The following is a 24,506-nucleotide window of genomic DNA, read 5'->3' on the forward strand; positions in this document are numbered from 1 at the left end:
TCACAGTTTCTGATTAAATATACTATTATTTACTTGTCCATTTCCCTTTTACAGATACATCATCTTTTATTCATCACTCAAATAAGAAAAAATCGCCTTTAGACATTTCACATGTGAAGTATACTGGATGTTATGGCTAGTCTTACTGCCAACGTTTGCCAAATTAAAGAGATGTTGGTGTTAAGTGGATCTGCTGTACAAACATGTCATTTCTAGAAGGTTCAATCCTTGGGAAGGAGGACAGGCATCTAGTGGGGCATGAGAACCAAGTGAGACGCCTTTACAGTTACTGACCTGAGCCTCAGGCCTGAGAAGGCTTCCACGGAGACTACTGTCTGAGCCGGTTCCCCAGAACTCCTAGGGGTCCCTGCATTTTGACCTCTGGCCATCCCACTAGGTTTGTTTCCAGGAGTAGTTCGGAGTGGTTGAGGGGATGTACTTGTCATTCTTGAAGAGGAGCTTTTGGGCTCTAGAAATTTAACATAAAAGTGAAAGGAAAAAAAAAATCATACTGATCCTTACAAAATTTGTTTATATAATATTGTTTTTTTTTAAATCAACATATGTAATAACCAAATCTTGAGAACAAAGGAAGCCCACAAGACCATTTCTGTACTACCCTCCAAATCTCTGCAGTGCAGTCCGAAAGAACTTCCTGTGACAATGCGAAGGTTTTATACCGATGCGGTCTCATAGGGTGGCTACCAGCCACACGCACCGGGCACTTAAAATGGATGAATGTTTCTAAAGAAATCAATGTCTAATTTTACTGCATCCAATTAAAGCCTAATTAGCCACATGTAGCAGGTGGTGGCTGTACTATAGTGCTGCTTTCAAACACAGTTCCTTTCTGCAATGACATTTCCTGAGTATTCCCCATACAGAGTGCTGTGGTATACTCCACAAGGGAGTAAGATCCATCTTCAGGGAGCAATGATTAGTGATTTGTGTGCAGACCAACCTCTACCTGAAGAAAACCTAAAGTCAGCTCTCGTTTCTGGTTTCATCTCATTCCATTGTTTCATTTGATTTTATTTGTGGTGATGGTGATCTAGGGGAACCAGGGTATTTTATTGCCTTGCTTGCATTAAATATCCCTGTATTTTTCTTCTTCTAGAAGTGTTTGATAATGTTCCTGAAGGTCAGAAAATGTGAATGTTTTCCTTAAAAAATACCACTTTCTTATAAATAACACTGTTGTTTACCCTCAAAGAAACTTTGGGTCACTGCTTCCAAGCTAGGAGCTAGGACAATCCTAGAACTTTAGAATCTCTAGAAAGCATACCCATGCCCCACGCCTTAAAACTAAACTTTGGACACGACCTAATGAAATACCTTAGTAATGTCAAAGGTCCTAAAGGAAAGGATGCCATTCATAAGTGGATATGCAGAATATATATTTTATGTCAAATATAAATACAGAGAAGCTGCTATTCCCTGCGATTAGGTCATACGTCACTGCTATTCAAAAGGGCCTTTTTGAACATGAATGGTTAGGAATATGCTGCTTACTCTGAGCTTGTTATCCAGACCATTTTGTCTTAGATCTTCTGAAGAATTATTACCACCATTTGCAAACTGAGGCAATGCAACAAAATCAGTATGTAGGGCTTACATATTTTCTCCATTTTAATTGTGTGCTTATATGTGGGTTGAACTAGAATGATATCTGAGTGTACATTTCTACTCCAGACAAAGAAATCTTCTCCAAAGAATGGACCGTCTGCTTTAATACAACTTGGCTTCAAATAAAACTTAGCCATTTTGAAAGGAATCTGTGCCTTGAACTCACAAGCCCAAAGATTCAATCTCTAGACTGCACGAGAACTCAAGCCAGTAGTTATACTTACAATTCAACTACAGGACTACAGAGTTTAAGAAAACTTCAATTCATTGTTTTAGTGAATATCCACTTTGTACCTAAGGATTTTCTAAGCACTTTGAGATGTAGAAAAAGATTACAAAATACAGCAATGGCTCTCATTCCCAACAAACTTACTTTTCTCAATAGGCAGACAAGACAGAGCTCTGGCCCTCTCCCATTGGCAGAGATGACAGTGCTCCCTGCAGACCGATATGACAGTGAATTTCAAATAGAGCAAAAGTAGTGAAAAACCAGGGAGACCTTGAGTACTATACCTGCAGGTGAAACCTTTGGTGTCCGAGCCACTCGTTTGGTTTTTGGGAGAGCAGGGACATCAAGCTCTGCAGAAAAGCACGTCGACTCCAGAATTCTCTGAACTTTCTTCTCTTTAAGAGGTGGACGTGATGACTTATCTACTTTATTAAAAGAAAAGGAAATTCAGAAAGGGGCTCAAAGGCTATTTTACCAGCAGCTGGATGCAGAAGTAATGCTATAATTTCTTAATAATGGAATTGCATAGTATTCCTAGAATTAACAGTCTGATTACCAGATTTAGGTGGAAGGGGTGAACTTGTAGGCTGTTTAATTGTTGCTATTTCTAGTTGTTTTTGCAAACATTTCATCTGCTCTTGCAACTTCCTTAGTTCATCTAGAAAAGAAAAAATATACTGATTTAAGATCCAGAATAGAAGAAATATTAATACGTGATAAACATGCTGGAATTATTTTTGGTGCCATTCCCCCACCTTGAAACTCTAAGGCAGTATATTCACATACTGAGAACTACCACCAACTTTTGTACCTCAAAGAGGCCCCTCAGAGAAAGAAACTTGGTATTTTCAGTAATCAAGCCTATAATACCTAAGCTGGTTAGGAACTGGTACTACTGACAAATATCATAGATCCATATCCCCAGTTAACAAGTTTTTCGGTATCAGGGAATGATTATTATTTTATAAACTGAATACCATAATTAATATACAATAAATAAGGGCTCTTTTACCATAAGAAACATCCAACCACTGAATTTTATTAGAATTTCAAACTGTGTGAGCCGATGTCGCAAATAAGAAAAGGGCGCTCCTCAAAGCTTCTGTTCAGAAATGGATCTCCTGCCCAAACAGACTGTGGAAGAGCCAGCAGTCTTGACCCTGGCTCCACATACAAATCTCTAAGTAAGATTCTTTGGTAATAGGCACGAAAGATGTTGGAGCCATTGTGGGAAGGACCAATTATAGCTGGCTGACACTGAGACAGGGGGCCTCTACGTGCTGAAATGCCTGCCTTAAGTGTCTTATCTAAGTTCCACGCTTTTTTTTTTTTGCCAAGCCATTTATCTCCACCTGACTCAGCAGCTACTTTGATGAGAACCATCAGGCTCCACCTAGTCTATTTTGAAGAAATTAGAAAAGCTAGTAGTTAGGGCACCTTGCAACTCTTGATTAGTTTTCCCCTGACTGGGAGCAGGAGCGGGGGGGACTCTATTTTCAGGTGACTGCCGTGTGGGAATTTCTTCCTCATCTGTTAAGTCCCCCATATCTCCAAAGAGAGTGGCCAAATTTTCCTTTTGCACTGCAGTCTCTCCCAGTTCTCCATCAGTGGCCTCCTCTGAGTAAGATTCACCATCGTCATCCGCATCAAAGAGCTCATCATAGGCGTCGGGTTCACGATCCTCCTGGGTCAAGGGGTGACTTTCTTCTGGATTACAATCCAAGGCAGACTCATTCTCCTCCAGCAGTGCAGTGAGCAGAGATAAGTCATCTTCCTCCCCTGGGGAAAAAGGATCGAAAATAAACCTGAGAAAAAGTATCAATGGAAGTATCAAATGTGCTTTGGAGAAAAAGCACAGAGAATTAAAACATTCACCATTAATAAGGCAACTGAGGGGGATCCCTGGGTGGTGCAGCGGTTTAGCGCTTGCCTTTGGCCCAGGGCGCGATCCTGGAGCCCCGGGATCGAATCCCACGTCGGGCTCCCGGTGCATGGAGCCTGCTTCTCCCTCTGCCTATGCCTCTGCCTCTCTCTCTTCTCTCTGTGTGACTATCATAAATAAATAAAATTTAAAAAAAATAAAATAAGAAAAATTAAAAAAAAAAAAATAAGGCAACTGAGGGACGTCTGGGAAGCTCAGTGGTTGAGCATCTGCCTTTGGCTTAGGGAGTAATTCTGGTCCTGGGATCGAGTCCCACATCAGGCTCCCTGTGAGGAGCCTGCTTCTCCCTCTGTGTCTCTGCCTCTCTCTCTCTGTGTCTCATGAACAAATAAATAAAATCTTAAAAAAAAAAAAAAAAAAAAAAGGCAACTGAAATGACTCTGCTGTCTTGTGTTCATCTTTCCTCTTCCCAAGTGCTTAGTGGGCACCAGGCTAAGGTGGAAGGGGCAGGTATTTTTCATACTTTTTCATTTAACATTGCATATCTGATTGATCTAAATCAAAACACAGACTTCTAGTTTACTTCTTTCAGTTGCTAGATGGCATTCCATAAGACCATCCCATTTTATTAACTCACATTCCAGTTAAGGACAGATGGGCTAGTTCCAACTTTCCCACCACAAACTAGGTGGCAACCAAAAATCTGCCTTGCCATACATGTGAGTTTCCTGAGAATACCTATCAGAACTGGAATTGCTGGACTGCTGGGTATGCATACTTTCCATCTTTCCCAGACACTGTCAAACTGCTCCCGAAGTGGCTATACTCTCACTAGCATTGTATGCAAGTACCATTTCTCCCTTACCCCTTCACTAATATCTTTCACTTCAAATTTCGTGCTAGTCTGATGATTTTAAAAGGCATCTCATTGTTCTGATTTGCATTTCCAGAAATCTCACAAAGCAAAGAATTGTTTACTGTATTGGCCCTTTGGATTTCTTCTTTCTTGATTTGCTTATTTTCTGTGACCGTTTTTTCTATTTGGGCATTAATCCTTTATAAATCTGAGCCATTTTAAAGCAAAGACATCAAGGATATTTCATGCATCCTCTTCCCTTCAAAGACAAGGGCTGACGTCCAGAGAGGTCAAAGGCCTGTTCAGGGCCATGTGTGGTGAGACAGGTCAGCACAGGATCCTGGCTTAGGATGGAGATATCCAGGCTAGCAAACAGTATTCTTCCCACCACTCTGCACTCTCATCAGATGGAAAATGACCAGTAGCCAAACTTATGGCCTAGAATCTGATAAAAGGGTCTAAAGTTTGAAGTCAAAGGTTGCATAATAATTTGAATTGCTTACTCAACAAACACTCCATAATTGCAGGGTGCAGCAAGACAGAAGAGGCAGTCTGGCTCCCTGTGCAAGGGGTGAGACTGCCACATTGCCTCAAGACTGCCAAAAGACCCTCCTCTGTCTTGTTCCCAGCTGTGGAAGAGAGCACACCCTAAAAAGAGACCTTGGCTCACACCACTGGGAGCCCCAGGTGACAAATTTTACCAACTGGCCTCCATATCCTTCCTCAACCCCATTTTCTTTCAGGAGAGCACCAGAGATAATCCTGTGATAACTCCCATCCTGGTTTAACTCATGCACCACCAAAAATCCTGTCTTCTGCATGGTATGCTGACCCAATCTCCCTGCTTCCTCACTCTGCTATATATACTAGACCCTCTTCCTCTCAGCTCCTCAGGGACTTCAGCCTATAATCACCAGCTCTCTTCCCAACATCGCCCATTATTCCCTATCTTCTGGAGCATTCCTCTCAGCATACAAATTCATTCTAGCTTCTTCTCTCTTACAAACTACCTGGTATTTTCCTACTTGCTATCATCATGCTCTCTGTACTAGAATGGAGGCAGAAATGTTGTTCAAACGTGTATCCCTAGCACCAGTAAACACTTCGATTTCATCTATATGGGACCAAATTGTTAACACTGTGCCAACCAAATGAATGCTTATTAGATACAATGATTTCTTAGAAAACACATACCATTTGCCACTTATTTTCTTAACTGTCTCATAGCAAATAACTATGCTTTATATATATACATTAACTGCCCTGAAGATAATTTGATGATTTTAGGAAACAGGACATTATTAATCTACCAAAGGTATAATCAATGTCACATGTTATCATAGTGGAAGAGTTTCAACAACATTTGGTTCTACTTTTTTTGAAAAGGGGAGGGTAGGGATCCCTGGGTGGCGCAGCGGTTTAGCGCCTGCCTTTGGCCCAGGGCGCGATCCTGGAGACCCGGGATCGAGTCCCACATCGGGCTCCCGGTGCATGGAGCCTGCTTCTCCCTCTGCGTATGTCTCTGCCTCTCTCTCTCTGTGTGACTATCATAAATAAATTAAAAAAGAAAGAAAGAAAGAAAAGGGCAGGGTATAATAAACCTGGATTTAAAAACAAAATCCAGTTTCAGATAATGAGCGCAATCACACAACCAGAAAAAAAATGTGTTTTATTAGTCAGGGTCTCTCTGCAGCCAGTATCATCATTTTTGTGCTGCTCCCAAGCTAAGCTCTGCTAATTACAGTAGCATCTCTTTACTAGGTAAAATTTTGTACGTACCCTTACAAAGTAAGATTAGAAAGGACAAGAGTTTAATTCAGAGTTAGACTAAATTTACCTCAACAGATTTCAATACTAATTGTGAACTCTGAGGTCAGACTGCCTGGGTTCAAACCCCTGCTCTGGTAGTCTCATCTGTGACAAATTATACTAAACATCTGTCTTCCAGGATAAAAAATATGGCTGCTCAGAGGACTAAGACATTTAATATTAGCAGAGACCTTAGAACCAACTACCATTATAAAAGACAATCACCACTACCAGGAGAAAAAAATCCCACCTGATTAAAACGAGCAACATTCACTGACATGAGATCTTCTCTAAACCACTCAGACAATACTCAAGGGTGTGGTACTTTTGCTTTTTTGTAAGTAGAATAAATAACAAATCTACTGTGGACAAAAGGGTGGTTTTCAATGAAACAAACAGAACTTACCATCCATGCCGCGAAGAGAACAGTTGTGATGGAGAACTTCGAAGGAGAATCAGGTGCTCAGGAAATGGCAATAATGTCGAATCTCGGCTATGCTACGAGATCAGCATGGGAAAAGTCACTCTTGATTGTTTGCTCTCTCACGAAGCATATGTAATAAACTTAGGATCTCAAAATCCTATGGGCTTGAAGCTCAGAACTCATCCAGAATCTGGCCATTTCTCATCCCCACCACCAACACCATCCCACTTTATCACGACTTCACACTGTGGTTATAGAAACTTGGTTGCAATATGGAGTCCTTTGTAGGATACTAGATTATGTGGATGGGACAAATTGGGAACAAGTATTATTGAGGGTGGCTTAAATATTAGAGCTATTATCCCATTTTACTGACTGTGACACATGTGACAGTTACCTTATCCACAGCAGTCTAGTGAGTGGTTTTATTTAGTTGCACCCTTGTCACATCAGGATTTCAATTCAGTACTACTTAGCAAAACCTACACTTGGCAGAGCTAAGTAAGGTAAGTTCGTATACTTCTGTGCACTTGTCTTATTTCATTTAAGTGATTTTAAGAACTGTGAGGGGAAAAAAGGAAATTTTCTTCTACATTACTATTCAACTAATACGAACTTCATAGCTAATCTTGGTCTGTCCAACGTCAAACATTCATTATGATGCTTCCTTTTTATTTACTCGACAAATATTTCTATGGAACTACTGTGTACACCACACTGTACTGTCTCCTGGGAAACCTGCTGGGTTGTAACCTTCCTGAGGGTAAGCAAACGGTCTCATTCATCCCTATGACCAAGCGTCTTTTTCCCCCCAGAGCCGTGTACTCTACGTCACCCTCACGTCCAGGACCACCCAACTGCTATGAGCCCATAGCGGCTGTCTCCAAAATATCGTTCAGTCTTTTGCCTCAACGACTGCATGAGCTTCTGGTATTGGTCTCGTCTCTCTATTACCTCTTCTCCACACAGTGGCCACAATAATCTTTTCTTTCCTTCATAATCTTCTAGGAACGTAAACCGTGGTATTCCCTTAGTAAAGATTCCTTAGCCGGGGGCTGCCTGGGTGGCTCAGTTGGTTAAGCATCTGCCCAGCTCAGGTCCTGACTTCAGGGTCCTGGGGCTGAGCCGGGAGGGGGGCGGGGGTCTGTTTCTCCCTCTGCCTCTCCCTTTCTCACTTTTGCACGCCCACTCTCTCAAATAAACAAAATCTTAAAAAAAAAAAAAAAAAGATTCTGTAATGATTTTTGCCTTAGAACAAAATTTAAAAGTCTATGAAGAAATGGACACTCCCTCTCGCCACCTCTTGCTCCATCAGGCCAGCCTGCCCTCAGCTTCCTCCAAACACGGAGTGCTCCCTAGGCCTCGGGCTCTTGGGGAGAGGCTCCCCCGGCTCCTTCTCACCCCACAGGCTCCCACTTCTCTGAGCGTCCCCCCCAAGCCTCGCACCCTCTCCGCGACTTTACAGCACTTTCCACTGCGGTGTGCTCCTTACCCCATATTCTCTTTATTGCCTAAACTGCAGGGCGTAAGTGATGTTGGAGGCCTGCGCAAAACACACTTTCAGGGACTAGGAGCCAATCGTGAATTAAAAAAAAAAAAAAAATGAACGAACAAAAACATTCATTTGTTCAATGCCTACATCGCAGGCACTCGGCAGGCATTTAAAAAGGTTCCTGTAGGAAAAAACCCAAACAGGGGTGCCTGAGCGGCTCAGGGGTCGAGCGCCGGCCTGCGGCCCAGGGCGTGACCCCGGGGGTCCCGGGACGGAGTTCCACATCCGGCTCCCCTCAGGGAGCCTGCGTCTCTGCCTCTCTCTGTGTGTCTCTCAGGAATAAGTAAATAAAGCCTTAAAAACCAGGAATAAGTAAACAAAATCTTAAAAACCAACAACAAACCTGGCCCCTAAAGCAGAGAGAAGGCCCACCGCGCGGCACCCCCTCAGCCCGGGCGAGCGGCGCCCCCACCTTGCGGACGCTCCTCACGCGGCGCCCACCCGCCCGCGGCCCGCTCGCTCGCCCGCCCCGCGCCGGCGTCGCCCGCCTCACCGCCCGGGGCTCCGCGCCGCCCACCCTCCACTCCACGCTCTCCCGGGACCAGCCGTCGGAGACCAGCCACACGCCCACGGCCCCGCTTCTTACCCTCCTCCGCGCCGGCTCCCGCCCGGCAGCCAGACCCGCCAAAATTCCAACTTGGCCGCACCCCTCCCCTGACGCCAGACGCACGCTCACGTAAGGCCGCGCTGATTGGCTACGTCAGCGATCTTGGCGTGAGCTACCCGGAAGAGATAGCGAAATGCCCGGCTGCGTAGAGCCATCTGATTGGCCCACGTGACGAGGGCCCCTCTTGGGTGGCGGCCGGGAAGTTTCCGGCCGGTGAAGCCGGGCGCCTTAGACGCAGTGTTCTGGCGCCCCCGAGCGTCCTGCAGGGCGTTTACACCGGAGGTCGGACGCAATTCCTCACGCTCTCTGGGGCAGTCCTTCTGAGCCTCCTTCTCGATTTTTTTTTTGTATTTTTTTTATTGGAGTTCGATTTGCCAACATAAAGCATCACACCCAGTGCTCATCCCCTCAAGTCCCCCCTCAGTGCCCGTCACCCAGTCACCCCCACCCCCGCCCCCACCCCCCGCCCCCCTCCCCTTCCACCACCCCCTGTTCATCTCCCAGAGTTAGGACATTTCCCACTCATTTTCTCTCCCTTCCCTTATATTCCCTTTCACTATTTTTTATATTCCCCAAATGATTGAGACCATATAATGTTTGTCCTTCTCTGACTTACTTCACTCAGCATAATACCCTCCAGTTCCATCCACGTCGAAGCAAATGGTGGGTATTCGTTGTTTCTAATGGCTGAGGAATATTCCATTGTATACATAAACCACATCTTCTTTATCCATTCATCTTTCGATGGACACCGAGGCTCCTTCCACAGTGTGGCTATTGTGGACATTGCTGCTAGAAACATTGGGGTGCAGGTGTCCCGGCGTTTCACTGCATCTGAATCTTTGGGGTAAATCCCCAACAGTGCAATTGCTGGGTCGTAGGGGAGATTTTTTTTTTTTTTTTAAAGATTTTATTTATTTATTCATGAGAGACAGAGAGAGAAAGGCAGAGACATGGGGGAGCCCGACGTGGGACTCGATCCCCGGTGTCCAGGATCACGCTCCGGGCTGAAGGCAGCACTAAACCGCTGCGCCGCCCAGGCTGCCCGAGTAGCTCTATTTTTAACCCTTTGAGGAGCCTCCACCCGGAGGGTGAGGCCTGAGGCCGGGAACTCTCCTACAGGGCGCACATTCCAGGCGTTTCTCCCGCCCATGCAAACGTCCTGTGGTTGGTGGATCCTAGAGGGATCTGAATAAGCTACTTGGTTATTTCACAGCCTCTTGTGTTCAGTGCAGATGGCTGGACCCGGGAACACAAATCTGGTTCACTTTTGATTGTGTGTGACCTTGGGGAAGCAACTTGTCCCTTTGGGATTCTGCTTCATCGTCTGTAAAATGAGACTTGAAGTCTAGATGACATTCTTTAATGCGGTGAAATCGCTCTTGACCGAGGAATTTGTGACAGTACACAGACTTGCAGAATTGTAACTGGCGTCAGGTTAACTTGTTAGGAGACCATGTTTTTCACAGAGCTGCCTTTTCTTTTCTTTTTTTTTTTAGTAAAATTCAGACTTTGTTAGGTATTTACATTCTAAAAATTGTGTTTGTACCTAATTCTGAGGACTGCCGTGTTTAAGTGCAGAATTAAAGTTAGCTTATTAAATAATTACATAATTTAACAGAATTTAAAGCAGAAGAGTTTTTGATGGAACAAATGACTTTTAAAATTAACTTTTTAGTTAAAATTTTAGTTGACGTACAGTGCAATATTGGTTTCTGGAGTAGAATTCAGTGCTTCATCACTTACATACAACACCCAGTGCTCATCCCAAGTGCCCTCAATTTCCATCACCCATTTCGCCCCATCTCCCCTCCCTCCCTCCATCAACCCTCCATTGCTTCTATATCATTGAGTCTCTTATCGTTTGTTTCCCTCTTTTTTCTTTTTCCTCTTCCCACATGTTCGTCTGTTTTTCTTTCTTTTATTTTATGTATTTATTCATGAGAGACACACAGAGAGAGAGGCAGAGACATAGGCAGAGGGAGAAGTAGGCTCCCTGCAGGAAGCCCGATGTGGGGACGTGATCCTAGGACTCCGGGATCAGGATTGGAGCCAAAGGAAGATGCTCAACTACTGAGCCACTCAGGTGGCCCCCATCTGTTTTTTTTTCTTAAATGCCACTTATGAGTGAGAGCATATTTTTGTCTTTCCCTGGGACTTGCAAATAACCATTTTAAGTCTTTTTTAAAATCCCCCCTCTTGCAGCCACTGTTCAGGCCCTGCATCGCCCCACTAGTTATTCCATGTAAGACTGTATCCATTGTGTTTGACTTTGTTTTCAGAAAAACTAAAATCAGCTTTAGGATGAAAATAAACAGTCTGGATACCATCTACATCGATTTTTTTCCCTGTGTCCTAATGGAGCATTAATGCTCCTTATTATCTGAGCTTATTATAGTGTCCCAGGAATGGGAATAATACCACTTTCGAGAGCGGCTAGTGTTGAGAAATTCACAGCAATGGAGGAACTATATAATCAAATTGAAGAAAATTAAATGTATCACCACATCTAATTGTAAAGGTTCATCACAGACTTACTGGCCATTATGCAGACATTCCTGGACTAATTCTGATTTGTTTCCCAAAGTTCTTTTCTTCAACTTGACTTTCCAGGTCTACTTTGCACCCAAATCCATGCAAGAAGTAGAAGATAGTACCGATCTAAGCTCTCAAGTTTCCCTCCAGTGAGGGATAGATTATTATTGGGGTGATTTTGAGAAAGAATTAGGAGAGTAGTTTCAGGACCCACTGATGGAAGGGAGAAAGGTAGGAAAACACCAAAGTTTAGGGTGGTTTTTGAGGCAATCCATTGATGTAGGGGACATAGGAAGCATAGAACAGGTTTAGGGGAGAAGACAGGCTTGGTTTTAGATTTCAGAACGAGGTATGAAAGATATTGCTTTAGAAAAACTTGATCTGCAGATGTGGGATTCAAAAGAGAGGTCCGTATTGCAGTGGTTCTTATCTTTTTGGCATAGGTGATCTCGGACGCCTTTGAGGACAGAAGGAAAATGTTTTTTCTTCCTCAAGAAAAATGTACATTCCTACATTCAAGATTTTGTATACCTTCTGAGGGGACTCACGTATTTTCCCAAAGACACTCTGAGTTAAGAACCTGAAAGCCAGAAACCTGAGACATGTGAGCCAGCGACAGAAGCTGAACAGGAGCAGCTGGAGTGGTTAGGAAAGCAGTGCCACTCTTAGCCCTAGGTCTAGGCCTAAGCTTCATGTGGCCTTATGTTGATCCTCTTCTAGCTATGTCACTGTTCCTCCACAGGGTGAGGTGTCCCAGGGCCGATGGGATGCACTCATCCAAACCCTGGGCAGCCCCTGATAGCCAAAGCTCTAATCCTGGGACCCTGGGATTTTTTCTTACCCAATGGCTCTGAGTCTGCTTTGAGGCCTGGCGTGTCCTCTTCCCCTAGCTGTCCTTGAGGTCAGATCCCTCTGTTGTAGGGGTGGCTATTTGGTGGTGGGTGGGCTGTGGGTAGAGTGGGAGTTAAAGGGAGCTTGAACAGCAGGGAGGGGTGGAGAGAGGCTGCCAAGTGCTACACAGAACTGAGTCCAGGTGAGAGGACAAGCAGGGTTTGCAGGGCTGGGGCCCAATTCTCAAGGTGCCATGCTTCTGTACGAAACTCCAAGGAGACTATGAGCTTTATTTCTAAACTTTAAAACTTTACACGTAGGATCTCTGCCTGTATCCTGGCCCCAGAGTTTTCCAGTGTAAGTGGTGAAGCTGCAGGAAAGAGATGGCCCAGGATGCTGAGGAAAGAGTGTGTTAAGAAGGAAATGGCAAATATCAATATGACATAGGAGGGCTTCTCCAGGGCTGGTCCCCGGAGGAGTAGCTGCTGCAGCTCCTGGGAACTTGTGAGAAATCAAATGCTCATGCCTCACACCAGACCTACTGAATCAGAAACTGAGGGTTGGACCCAACATTCTGCATTCAGCCTTGTGGTCACTGCATCTTTTACAACAGTGGTTCTAAAGCTTTAGAGGACACCAGACAGGAAAGTCTGTCTGCTTTGGGAACAAAAGAACTGGCCGAAGAAAGTGACCTCTCACAGGAAAAGGAGAGGATGATGGCCCGGTTGGCAATACCTGGCGCCTCAAGAAATGGACTGGAGTGTCCAGAAGGAGCTTGCTGTGGACAGGAGCGAGATGGCCAGTTCATTCTGAGGTGACAGTGCAGATTTCAGCAGGTGCCTTTAAACTATGTGACGGAAGCTGGAGAATATGTCAGGGCTCCACGCGTGGGCCTGGCATGTGGTGAAGTGAGTGTACTTGAGCTCTCCAAAGCAGAGGCTGTAGAAGCAGAATGTCCTTGAGTATGTCTATCTAGTTAATGCACCAGGTGATTAAACCACTTCCTCCATCCAAGGCCTGGCAGGCAATGCTATTCAAAATCAGAAAGTCAGACCTTCTACTGAGAGTAATAGCCAGTTTCCAAAGCTCCTCCACCACCAACTCCTCCCTGCATGCATCTGTTTACATCTGCATTCATGTCTTCTTGCTATATGTGCAGAACTCTCTAGAGTCTTATCCCAAAACTTGAGTCTGTCTGAGGACAAAGATCCTGTCCTGAGAAAAACGTTATCCTTGCTCAGAGGCAACCTCTCTACTTAGAGAATGAGGGGAAATCCCATCGCCCTGATTTTACTAACAGAATATTGTCTCTGTTGTGCAAGGAAATATCTGTTGCTTTTTAATCAACCTAGAGGTTACTTTAAACAAGGAGGAATGTTCCTTCCTGTAGTTACCTCAACTGATATTTTCCAAAGGGAAGCCAATAAAACCAGTAGCCGTGCTGGTTTTAATTCATTCATAAGACTGTTCAACACATTTTTTCCACTTCTTCAACACATTTCTTCCTTTCTGGGTTATAAACCCAGCAAATAATAACACCACCACCACCACCACCACCACCACCACCACCACTACTACTATTACTACTACTACTACTAAAATATAATACATGTACATATATACAAAATAAATTTTACCCATAATTATGGCTCCATATATTTAAAAAGCCCAAACTGCTATCTAAATCCATCAACTTACAGAGAGTTTCTGAATGAATATTTTTTTGTGTATTTCACAGCTTTGCAAGTACTTAGCTAGAAAAAAAAAGCTACTCAGTGATGACTAACATGTTTGCAATGAGAACATAATGTTATTTCAGTAATTATTAAAATGATAAACTCTAAATCAAAGGATTCAAAAGACTACAATTATTTCTATTTTTTATTTGCTTTTAAGAGCAAAGCAGTTTTGGTACTTTTTGTTATTCCATTAAGAATGTTGGTTCATATACTTGATTTCTGTTATACTTAAAAGCTGCAACATCTTGCACTAGTATGGGACATTTGTTACAATGGATGAGCCAACACTGACACATTATTCTTAACTGAAGTCCACAGTTTACATTAGGATTCATACTTATACATTCAATTGATTTTGACAAATGTATCCACCATCACAGTATCATGCAGAATAGTTTCACTGCCCTAAAAATCCTGTGCTCTCACCTATTCATCCTTCCCTCCACCTAACCCCTGGCAATCCATGATCTTGTCTCCACAGTTACGACTTTTCCAGAGTGCCGTACAGTTCAAATCATACAGCATGCAGCCTTTTCAGATTGACTTCTTTCACTTAGCAATAGACATTTAAAGTTCCTCCATGTCTTTCTGCAGTTTGATGGCTTATTTCTTTTTAGCACTGAATAATATTCCACTGTATGGATGTACCATGGTTTATTTATGCATTTACTTATCGATGGACATTTTGGCTGCTTCCAAGTTTGGGCAATTATGAAATAAAGCTATTGTAAACATTCATGGGCAGGATTTGTGTGGACATAACTTTTCAATTCATTTGGATAGGTACCAAGGATTGTGCACTTAGTTTTACAAGAAACCCCTGGAGTCTTCCAAACCACCATTCTGCATTTCCACCAGCAATGAATGACAGTTTGTTATTTCATGATCCTCTCCAGCATTTGATGTGTTTTGAATTTTAGCCATTTTAGTAAGTGTGTGGTGGTATCTCATTGTTTAAATTTGCAATTCCCTAATAACATGTTGTCGAGCATCTTTTAATGTGTTTATTTACCAACTATATATCTTCTTTGGTGAGGTATCTGTTATCTTTTGCCCATTTTTAAATTGGGTTGCGTTCATGTTGCTGAGTTTTAAGAATTCCTTGTATATATTGATACCAGTCCTTCATCAGATAATGTTTTGTAAAGATTGACTTCCAGTCTGTGGCTTGAGTTTATTTTTGTAAAAGGTATAAGGTTTGTGTCTTGATTCGTTTGTTGTTGTTGTTGTTGTTGTTTCGTTTTGTTTTTACGTGGGTATCCAATATCGCTCCCTAAAAATACTATCCTTTCTCCACTGAATTGCCTTTTCTCCTTTATCAAAGACCAGTTGACTATCTGGGTCTATTTCTGGGTGCTCTGTTCTGCTCTATTTATATATTTGTCTATTCTTTCATCAATATCACAATCTTGATTCTTGTAGCTTGAGAGTAAGTCTTGAAGGCAGGTAGTGTCTGTCCTTCAACTTTGTTCTCCTTCTATAATCTGTTGGCTATTCTGGGTCTTTTGTGTCTTCATATAAACTTTTAGAATCACTTTGTCAACAACCACAAAATAACTTCTTGGGATTGTAATTGACTCTGTAGATCAAGTTGATGATACTAAGTCTCCCTATACACGGATACGAAATATCACTTTATTTATTTAGCTCTTTGATTCCTTTAATTAGATCTTATATTTTATTAGATTTCTACTTAAGTATTTAATATTTTGGTACTAATGTGTTATTATTATTATTTTTAAAGATTTTATTTATTTATTCATAGACACAGAGAGAGAGAGAGGCAGAGACACAGGCAGAGGGAGAAGCAGGCTCCATGCAGGGAGCCCGACGTGGGACTCGATCCCGGATCTCCAGGATCACACCCCAGGCTGCAGGCGGCGCCAAACCGCTGCGCCACAGGGGCTGCCCCTAATGTGTTGTTATTATTGTGTTTTTATTTTTATTTATTTTTATTTATTTTTATTTTTTATTTTTTTAAATTTTATTTATTTATTTATGATAGTCACACAGTGAGAGAGAGAGAGGCAGAGACATAGGCAGAGGGAGAGGGAGAAGCAGGCTCCATGCACTGGGAGCCCGACGTGGGATTCGATCCCGGGTCTCCAGGATCGCGCCCTGGGCCAAAGGCAGGCGCCAAACCGCTGCGCCACCCAGGGATCCCTATTATTGTGTTTTTAAAGTTCCAGTCATTCATTGCTGGTATACTGATACTGGTAATTTGTGTCTTCCATCTTCTTAATTAAGCTAGGTAGGTTTATTAATTTTGTTGATTTCAAAGAAACAGCTTTTTTTAATAATACATTTATTTTTTATTGGTGTTCAATTTGCCAACATACAGAATAACACCCAGTGCTCATCCTGTCAAGTGCCCCGCTCAGTGCCCATCACCCATTCACCCCCACCCCCTGCCCTCCTCCCCTTCTACCACCCCTAGTTCGAAGAAACAGCTTTCATTTTCATTGATTTTCTCTACTGATTTCCTGGTTTGAATTTCATTGATTTGTGTTTTAATTTTTATTATTTATTTTCTTATGTTTATTTTGTGTTTAATTTGCCATTCTTTTCCTAGGTTCTTAAAGTGGAAGCTTCAATTACCGATTTTAGATCTTTTCATTCAATGCTATATATCTGCTAAACATGGCTTTCACTTCAGCCACAAATTTTGTGTTATATTTCCAATTAGTTAAAATTTATTTAAATCTCTCGAGAATTCTTCTTTAGCCCACGTATTATTGACAAGTGTGTTAAATCTCCAAATGTTTGAGGGTTTCCAGGTATCTTTCTGGTTTTGATTTCTAGCTTAATTCCATTGTGGTATGAGAGCATATAATGTATGGCTTGCATTTTTAAAAAATTTGTTAAGCTGTATTTTATGGCTCAGAATGTGGTCTATCACGGTGAAATGTTCTTCATGAACTTAAGAAAAATGCATATTCTGCTATATTTAGAATATGAAGTATTCTGTAGATGTGAGATCCTGTTGATAGTGTTACTCAGTTCAACTATATCCTTACTTATTTTTTTTTTTTTTACTTTTTATCAGTTTGTTACTGATAGAGATTTTGAATTCTCTAACTGTATTACTGGATTCATCTATTTTTGCTTGCAATTCTATCAGTTTTTGCTTTATGTATATTGATGCTATGTTGTTAGGTGTATATACAGGAAGTACTGTTATGTTTCTTGGAGAATTGACCCTTTCGTCATTTTGTAATCTCTTTTTATCCCTGACAATTCTTCTTGCTTGGAAGTCTAGTATAGTTACTTTAGCTTTTTTATTTTTTTAAATTTTGTTTATTTATTCATGAGAGGCACAGAGAGAGAAGCAGAGACATAGGCTCCATGCAGGGAGCCCAATGTGGGACTCAATCCCGGGACTCCAGGATCACACCCTGGGCCAAAGGCAGCTTAACTGCTAAGCCACCCAGGCATCCGTAGCTTTCTTTTAATTAGTGCTAGTTTGCTATTTCTTTCTCCACCCTTTATTTTCAGTCTATGTGTCTTTAAAGTGGGTTTCTTACAGACAGCATATAGGTGAAGCTTGTTTTTTTTTTTTTAATCCACTCTGACAATTTCTGTCTTTTAATTGGTATATTTAGACCAATGATATTTAACCTATTGATATAATTGTATTAATATCTACTATAATTGTTACTGTTTTCTATCCATTGCCCTTGTTTTTCTTCTATTGTCTTTCATTCTATTTCTGGCTTTTCTGATTTTAACTCAACATTTTATGTTATTCCATTTTCTCTCCTCCCTTAGCATATCTCAGCATAAACTTCTTTAACATTTCTTTTCTCAGTGGTTGCACTGGAGTTTGCAATGTAAACAACCAATCCAAGTTCACTTTCATGGAACACTATACCACTTTATGTATAACGCAAATACCCTGTAATAGAATATCCTGCTTGCCCTGTTTCCATCCCTTATAATATTGCTATTATTCACTTCATTAATCCATTAGCTATAATCACTAAATACATGTGGCTATTATTATTTTGAACCAACTGTTAATCTGTTCAATTAATAATATGGAAAACATGAGTTTGTCTTCATTTATTGTTTCTCTAATGATTTTCCTTTTTTTTAAATGTAGATCTGAGTTTCTGACCCATGTAGCTTCCTTTTTTTTTTTTTTTTTTTTAAAGATTTAATTTATTTATTCATGAGAGACACACAGAGAGAGAGGCAGAGACACAGGCAGAGGGAGAAGCAGGCTCCATGCAAGGAGCCTGACATGGGACTTGATCCTTGGTCTCCAGGATCACACCCCTGGCCAAAGCCGGTGCGCTAAACCACCGGGCCACTGGGGCTGCCTACCCATGTAGCTTCCATTTTCTCTGCAGAACTTTCAACATTTCTAACAAAGCAGGCCTACTGGCAACAAGTTCATCAGTTTTTATTTGTCTAGGAAAGCTATTTCTCCTTCGCTTTTGAAGAACAATTTCCATAAACACAGAGTTACATGGTGATTTTTCTCTCTCAATACTTTAAATGTTTCACTCCCTTTCTTATTGCTCGCATAGTTTCTGAAGAGAAATCTGATGTATTTCGTATTCTTGCTCCTAAAGGTAAGTTTTCTTTCCTTCTGGCTTTTTCAAGATTTTCTTTTTGCCTTTGATTTTTTGCAGTTTGAATACAATATACCTAGGCGAAGATTTTTTGGTATTTAACATGCTTGGTGATCTCTGACCTTCCTTATCTGTAGTTTGGTATCTGTCATTAATTTTTAAAAATTCTCAGTCATAATTACTTGATACAATCTCTTTTTATTGTGATATTCTCATTGCACATATATTACATTAAAACACTGTCTCACAGTTCTTAGATATTCTATTTTCATTCTTTTTTTCTCTTTGCATTTAAATTTTGGAAGTTTCTATTGACATTGCTTCAAGCACACAGATTCTTTTCACGGGCATGTTCAGTCTTTTCATGAGCCCATGAAAGGCATTCCTTATTTCTGTTATAGCACCTTTGATTTCTAGTATATCTTTTAAATTTTTTCTTAGAATTTCCATGTGTCTGCTTGTATTACCCCTCTGTTCCTGCATGTTGTCACGTTTCCCACGAGAGCCCTTACAATACTAATCATAGTTGTTTTAAATTTCTAGTCTTATATTCATCATATCTGACGTTTGCTCTATCTTTCCAAACTGTGTTTTGTGTTTTAGTATGTAGCATAATTTCTTGTTGAAAAATGGAAATGATGTAGTAGGTAAAAGGAACTGAGGTAAATAAGTCTGTAGTGTGAGGTTTTATGTTTACCTGGTTAAGAGTTGGACTATGTTTACTATCTGCTGCAGCTATGGGTATTATAGGCTAAAATTTCCTCTGGTGTCCTTGTTTTGTTCTGTTATCTTTGAGTTTCCCTATATACTTCTTCTTCAATACACCCAAAGATGAGCGGTTTCTCCAGTTGTAATCCCATTATTATACAAGCACCTTGTTGATGTGGTGGTAAGGTAGGTATGGGTGAGAAAAATTCCACAGTCCTACGATAAGCTCTCAGTCTTACTGAGCTTCTGCCTCTGGGCTGTGACCTTACAAGTGCTTCTCAGACTTTTTTTCTCCTCCTTGAGTGAGAGGAGTAAAGCTAGAGCGGGGCTGGAGTTGGGTATCTCCTTTCCTCCAGGTCAGTCAGGCTCTGATAATATCCCAGCAGGTTAGGGTCTGGTAAAACAGTTCCCCTTGAGGGAAGGCATTCCTAGAAGAACAGTGTGTGTGTGTGTGTGTGTGTGTGTGTGTGTGTATTAAATCAAGTTGCCTAAGAGATATTATTAAAACAAATCCAAACAGAGATCTTTTAATTTTCTTTTAAATGTTTTAGGATATAGACAAAGACATTGTTTACTTCTATGACTAGCCTAGTATTAGTTAATCTCAGTAAACTGTGGGTTTACAAAATACAGCAAATCCCTCTCTCTTTACCTCCTTAGCAAGAATAATTTCAAATTCAAACAACACACAGTTGTTTCTAGTAAAGGGATTTGCTCATATTCACAGAATTCGCAAAACAGATCTGAGTAAGTATTACGCTTATATGAAGCTGAATATGGGAAACATGTCTCATGAAATTGGCCAGTCATATACAAACAATATGAACGATTCAAAAGCAAAATTTTATTTTGCAATACCTAGTTTTGTGATTATATATATACAGCTTAATCCAGGAAAATTTACAGTAAACAGTGCTTTTTAGAAATTAATAAACCATCTACTATATAAGCCTGTATACCTGTGGCACATGAAACCAGCAAACCTAATGTATGTACTTCATGTATGCCAGTGTAACTCGTCCTAACAATCAAGCAAAAGCCCACAGTGCTCATATGAAAAGAGCCATATCATAACTTTGGTATAATTACTGTGGCTGCAATAAAACCCCAACATACACACAACCCCAGACAGAGGTGTCTTAAATGGATGGAGAAAAATAACAATATAATTTATTTAAAAAATACTACAAAGGTCCTTTTCTTGATTAAATCTGTGATCATTTTTCCTGCCTCCTGAAAAGATCCTCAAAGTTTATCTGTGAGGCCTCTTCCTTTGGTTACATTAACTCTGTCCCATGATGTCTCACACTCATTAGCTTCATGAACAGTTTAGCTCACATACACAGAACATTAAAAAAAAAAAAAAAAAAAGAAAAGAAAAGAAAAGAAAAAAGAAATAATCTATTATCAGAAGAATCGTATGTTAAGGATTCTAAGGAAATCCACAGAAAATGTCTTATTTAGAACATTTTGATTTTCTTTCTCCTAAAACACAATGAGGCAAAATGTTTGAGTGAAAACAAATAATACAAAAGCACAACTCTTGGAGGAAAAAATCTGATATTTACCAACGGTTTGGGGGAAGTTACATTTGAACACTTAAATGATGCAGTCCATAACGTGGATCTGGAGTGTGTCTATATCGGGTAGAACTTCTCCACATTTGGGGCAGGAATGAATCGGAATATTACGCTGCTGCTGCCGCTGCCAGCTTCTATCCTCAGTTCCTGGGAATAAGCATTCAATGAAAAGCTATTCCATTTCTTTCACATTGCAAGTGACTTTGTTTGATTTTAATAATGGGTGATTAATGTTAACACCCATTAAGCTCTGCGACTGATACCTAGTGGGGAGTGAATAAAGGGTTTTTTTGTTGGGGGAGGGGAGGTCCTTATTAACTTAAGAAATCTATACACAGAGAAAAATCTCCCAAAATGGTACCTGCTTTCCTATTACTTTGTGATTTGGGCTCTAGTTCAGGTTGTAGGCATGTGAAAATATGTGGTTTCAGTTCTAGGGACAGGACAATATGTGTTCTAATGAAAACAAGAATATTTGAGGGAAGGAACAAGATAGATGAGGATATGAGCTGAAGAGAAGGTGGAGAAAACAGTGAGCAGCATGTGGGCAGGAAATCTCACAACAGTGCGAACCTTCTTGGAAGCATAGACAATAATGACATTCATTTGGCCCATGGGTCTGAGTACCTGGGAGGTTGTAGAGAGGGATACAGAGACGGTGGGGACTTTGGGCGAGAAAAATGACAGCAGAGTGCAGGACGGAAGTGTCACACTGTGTCCTGTTAGTGGGTTAGTTGGACGACAGAGAAAGGTCCCCTGACGAGACCTGTTGCACTTGAGAGGAGTTTTAAGAATAAGTAAAGGCTGCTCAGGCAAAGTCAATGATGAGAAAGAACAAAACAACAGGTCATGTCATTTTGTCCAATTTTGGAAGTGGACTGAGGGTCAGGTCTAAATTAAATATGGGATGTCTGGGTGGCTCAACAGTGGAGCATCTGCCTTCAGCTCAGGGTGTGATTCTGGGGTCCGGGGTCAAGTCCTGCATCAAGCTCCCCACAGGGAGCCTGCTTCTTTCTCTGCCTATGTCTCTGCCTCTCTCTCTCTGTGTCTCATGAATAAAGAAATAAATTTTTCAAAAAAATAAAGAATGTTTGAGATAAGCCTTGACTCTAAGTAGGTCCCACGTGTGAAAACTGGAAATGACTTCCAGCTCCTGGGACATCTCCTTGGTCTGACCTTTCTGGACCAAAGCAAACCATTTTGGTCTCAAGACTTTCAGTTGGCCCACTGAAATGTTTGCTTTTGGAGGCTGACAGTGGAAGCAACCTTATACATAATTTTTGGCTTCTGAGCATATTATTTGAACTGAATAACATGTGAGACTATTGCAGACAGTGTGTGTTCAGCAAATTCCAGAAGCACCCTTGAATAGAAATACTGATCCCCAGACATGAGTTCTGAAAGCTGGGGACTTTCTCGTGGTATCATGATCCTAGATCATGGCTCAGCCAACTTTTTCCACTGTAGATGACAACTGGTCACTGATCAGCGACTGCTGATTCTTCATTTTTAAACTTTTTTGCTTCCATCTGTGCCTTTTTTTTTAGGTGCTGATCTAGGTTTCGACACTCAGACTTTGATTGTTGCTATTAGTCCATTAATGGGTTCTCTGTACCTCCTGGCTTTTTGCTATAAAAAAAACTTCTTCGGTTTTTGCTTTTTTTTTTTTTTTAGATTTTTTATTTATTTATTCATGACAGAGAGAGAGAGAGAGGCAGAGACACAGGCAGAGGGAGAAGCAGGCTCCATGCAGGGAGCCCGACGTGGGACTCGATCCAGGGTCTCCAGGATCACACCCCGGGCTAAAGGTGGCACTAAACTGCTAAGCCATCGGGGCTGCCCAAGGTTTTTGCTGTTAACACATCACATTCCTCTCCGCCTTGGACCCCTCATTCTCATCCTGTGCTTATGTGAATCCTAGCTTCAAGTTCAAGCTTAAAGTCACACCTTTTCAAGGCCTTTCTCAGCTCCCCTGGTCCTCAGTCATCAACCTGTCCTCTGACCTCCAGCAGCATTATTTCTATTACTTAAATATTATCTTGTTTTATGAATCCATCCTTTTCTGTGCAGAGCCTGTCTCTCCAACTAGGCTATACACTGCTGCAGGCCTGACCTTGCCTTGTACCTTTTAGTTCCCTTTTAGTTCTCAGCTGAGAGTCCTGGATCAGGGCAGATGCATTGACGGCCACAGAAGACCATAAATAAGGATGACTTATGGTGAAGATAAGGCACCTTTGTTATGAAGCTAAGAAAATAATAATAAAAAAATAAAAATTTTCATGCAGTCTCTATTTGGAATGTTGCTTTTTACAAGACAAAAAGCATGTAGGATTATCATGACTAAATCTGTACTCTGTGATGGTTTTTATTTTTTTATTTTATTTATTTTTTTTCTGTGATGGTTTTTAGTTTATAAATACAAGTCAAAGAGTGTTTGACTTTTTTTTTTTAAACATAAATAGGCATGTGCCTTCTTTAATTATGACAAAAGAAAATCTTCCTCTAAGAAATTCAGGTGCAAGAGATTGTCTATTTGGACTCAAAACAATGTTGCAGGCACTTTTGATAAAAGAGGTATAGACGGGTGTTTCTGGGATACTTAAAATCGGATTAGAGAAAATGTCTGATGGTGCTCAGGTGGGTAGATGTAGTTCCAAAGAAGAGCACAGCTTCACCCTGTGACGCTAACCATGCCTGAGGCCAATGTTCACGTCTGTCTACCTGCTACTTCCACATACGCCCCATGAATACTGTGTTTATTTTCAACCTCAATTACTTTAACCTATTTCTTCCTGTAAAAGAACTTTGGTGGGGGAACAGGAAGAGAAGGGGGTAGGAGGAATACTAGGAGAAATTTCCTAAAGATTTAACAGTCGATGACACACACTAACATTGCTTCCTTGCTGCTCCCAACACTGTGATGGGAATTTGCCTTGGTAATCAGTTGGCATGTGGAAGGAACTCAGACTGGTCCACCATCAAAGAAAGGTTAAAATGCCAGTTTTATGTGAAATTTAGGATGGCATCTTAAACTAAGATTCATGTCAGTGGCCATGTGACTTTTTGTCTAGCTATGTCAGTCTTCGACCCCTTGAATTTTACGTTTTTTCAAATCTAGACTCCAGTAGTAGTAGAAATCTACTACTAGATTTCTCTAGTAGTAGAAAGACTACTACTTTCCTTTCACTGATGTACTATAACATAGGGATTTATTATATGTTACAGAACATTATGACTAATGTATTTAAACCATGTAATAAACACAGCATCATACTTTTAATGAGGGCCACGATCAATTTCACTTAGACAACTGAAGTCTGGATGTGATAAAAAACTAGATGACAACTTATTACATGATAGTACCATTTAGAGTCGGATAAGCCTAGGTTCCATGGCCAGTTCTGCCCCTAACTAACCTTGTGATCCTAGGTTATTTAATCTCATCTTCTGGAAGATTGTGATCATTTATAACTCATGGAATTTTGTGAGGATCACAAGAAATAATGTGTACGAAGTGATCAGCATGGTACTTGTGCACAGTAAACTCAGTA

At 41.2% G+C, this 24,506-nt stretch overlaps 2 protein-coding genes across 15 annotated transcripts in view; both read right to left on the reverse strand.

Moving 5' to 3' along the window:
* The window catches only part of MCM10 (minichromosome maintenance 10 replication initiation factor), a 106,113-nt gene extending 97,073 nt beyond the window's left edge, over positions 1-9,040 (reverse strand). For 7 of the 12 annotated variants that reach the window (XR_005355300.1, XR_005355301.1, XM_038530101.1 and 4 more), the window contains exons 1-6: positions 8,965-9,040; positions 6,809-6,900; positions 3,293-3,634; positions 2,412-2,513; positions 2,140-2,280; positions 295-469 (exon numbers count right to left, since the gene is read on the reverse strand). Coding sequence is in view for 10 of the 12 variants with exons in the window: in XM_038530101.1 (XP_038386029.1) it covers positions 295-469; positions 2,140-2,280; positions 2,412-2,513; positions 3,293-3,634; positions 6,809-6,815 (767 nt within the window). In the remaining 2 variants the exon portion in view is untranslated. Of the gene's footprint in view, positions 1-294; positions 470-2,139; positions 2,281-2,411; positions 2,514-3,292; positions 3,635-6,808; positions 6,901-7,780; positions 7,905-8,871; positions 8,891-8,964 lie in introns of those variants that run through there. The other 5 variants (XM_038530104.1, XM_038530102.1, XM_038530103.1 and 2 more) reach the window with 5 other exon arrangements.
* Positions 9,041-20,197: 11,157 nt separating this feature from the next.
* The window catches only part of OPTN (optineurin), a 41,692-nt gene continuing 37,383 nt past the window's right edge, over positions 20,198-24,506 (reverse strand). For all 3 annotated transcript variants that reach the window (XM_038530111.1, XM_038530109.1, XM_038530110.1), the window contains exon 14: positions 20,198-21,102. In XM_038530111.1, the coding sequence (XP_038386039.1) occupies positions 20,975-21,102 (128 nt within the window). In that variant the 3' untranslated portion in view covers positions 20,198-20,974. The remainder of the gene's footprint in view (positions 21,103-24,506) is intronic.

The sequence above is a fragment of the Canis lupus genome, chromosome 2 (assembly GCF_011100685.1).
Source record: "Canis lupus familiaris isolate Mischka breed German Shepherd chromosome 2, alternate assembly UU_Cfam_GSD_1.0, whole genome shotgun sequence".
NCBI classification, from domain to species: domain Eukaryota; kingdom Metazoa; phylum Chordata; class Mammalia; order Carnivora; family Canidae; genus Canis; species Canis lupus.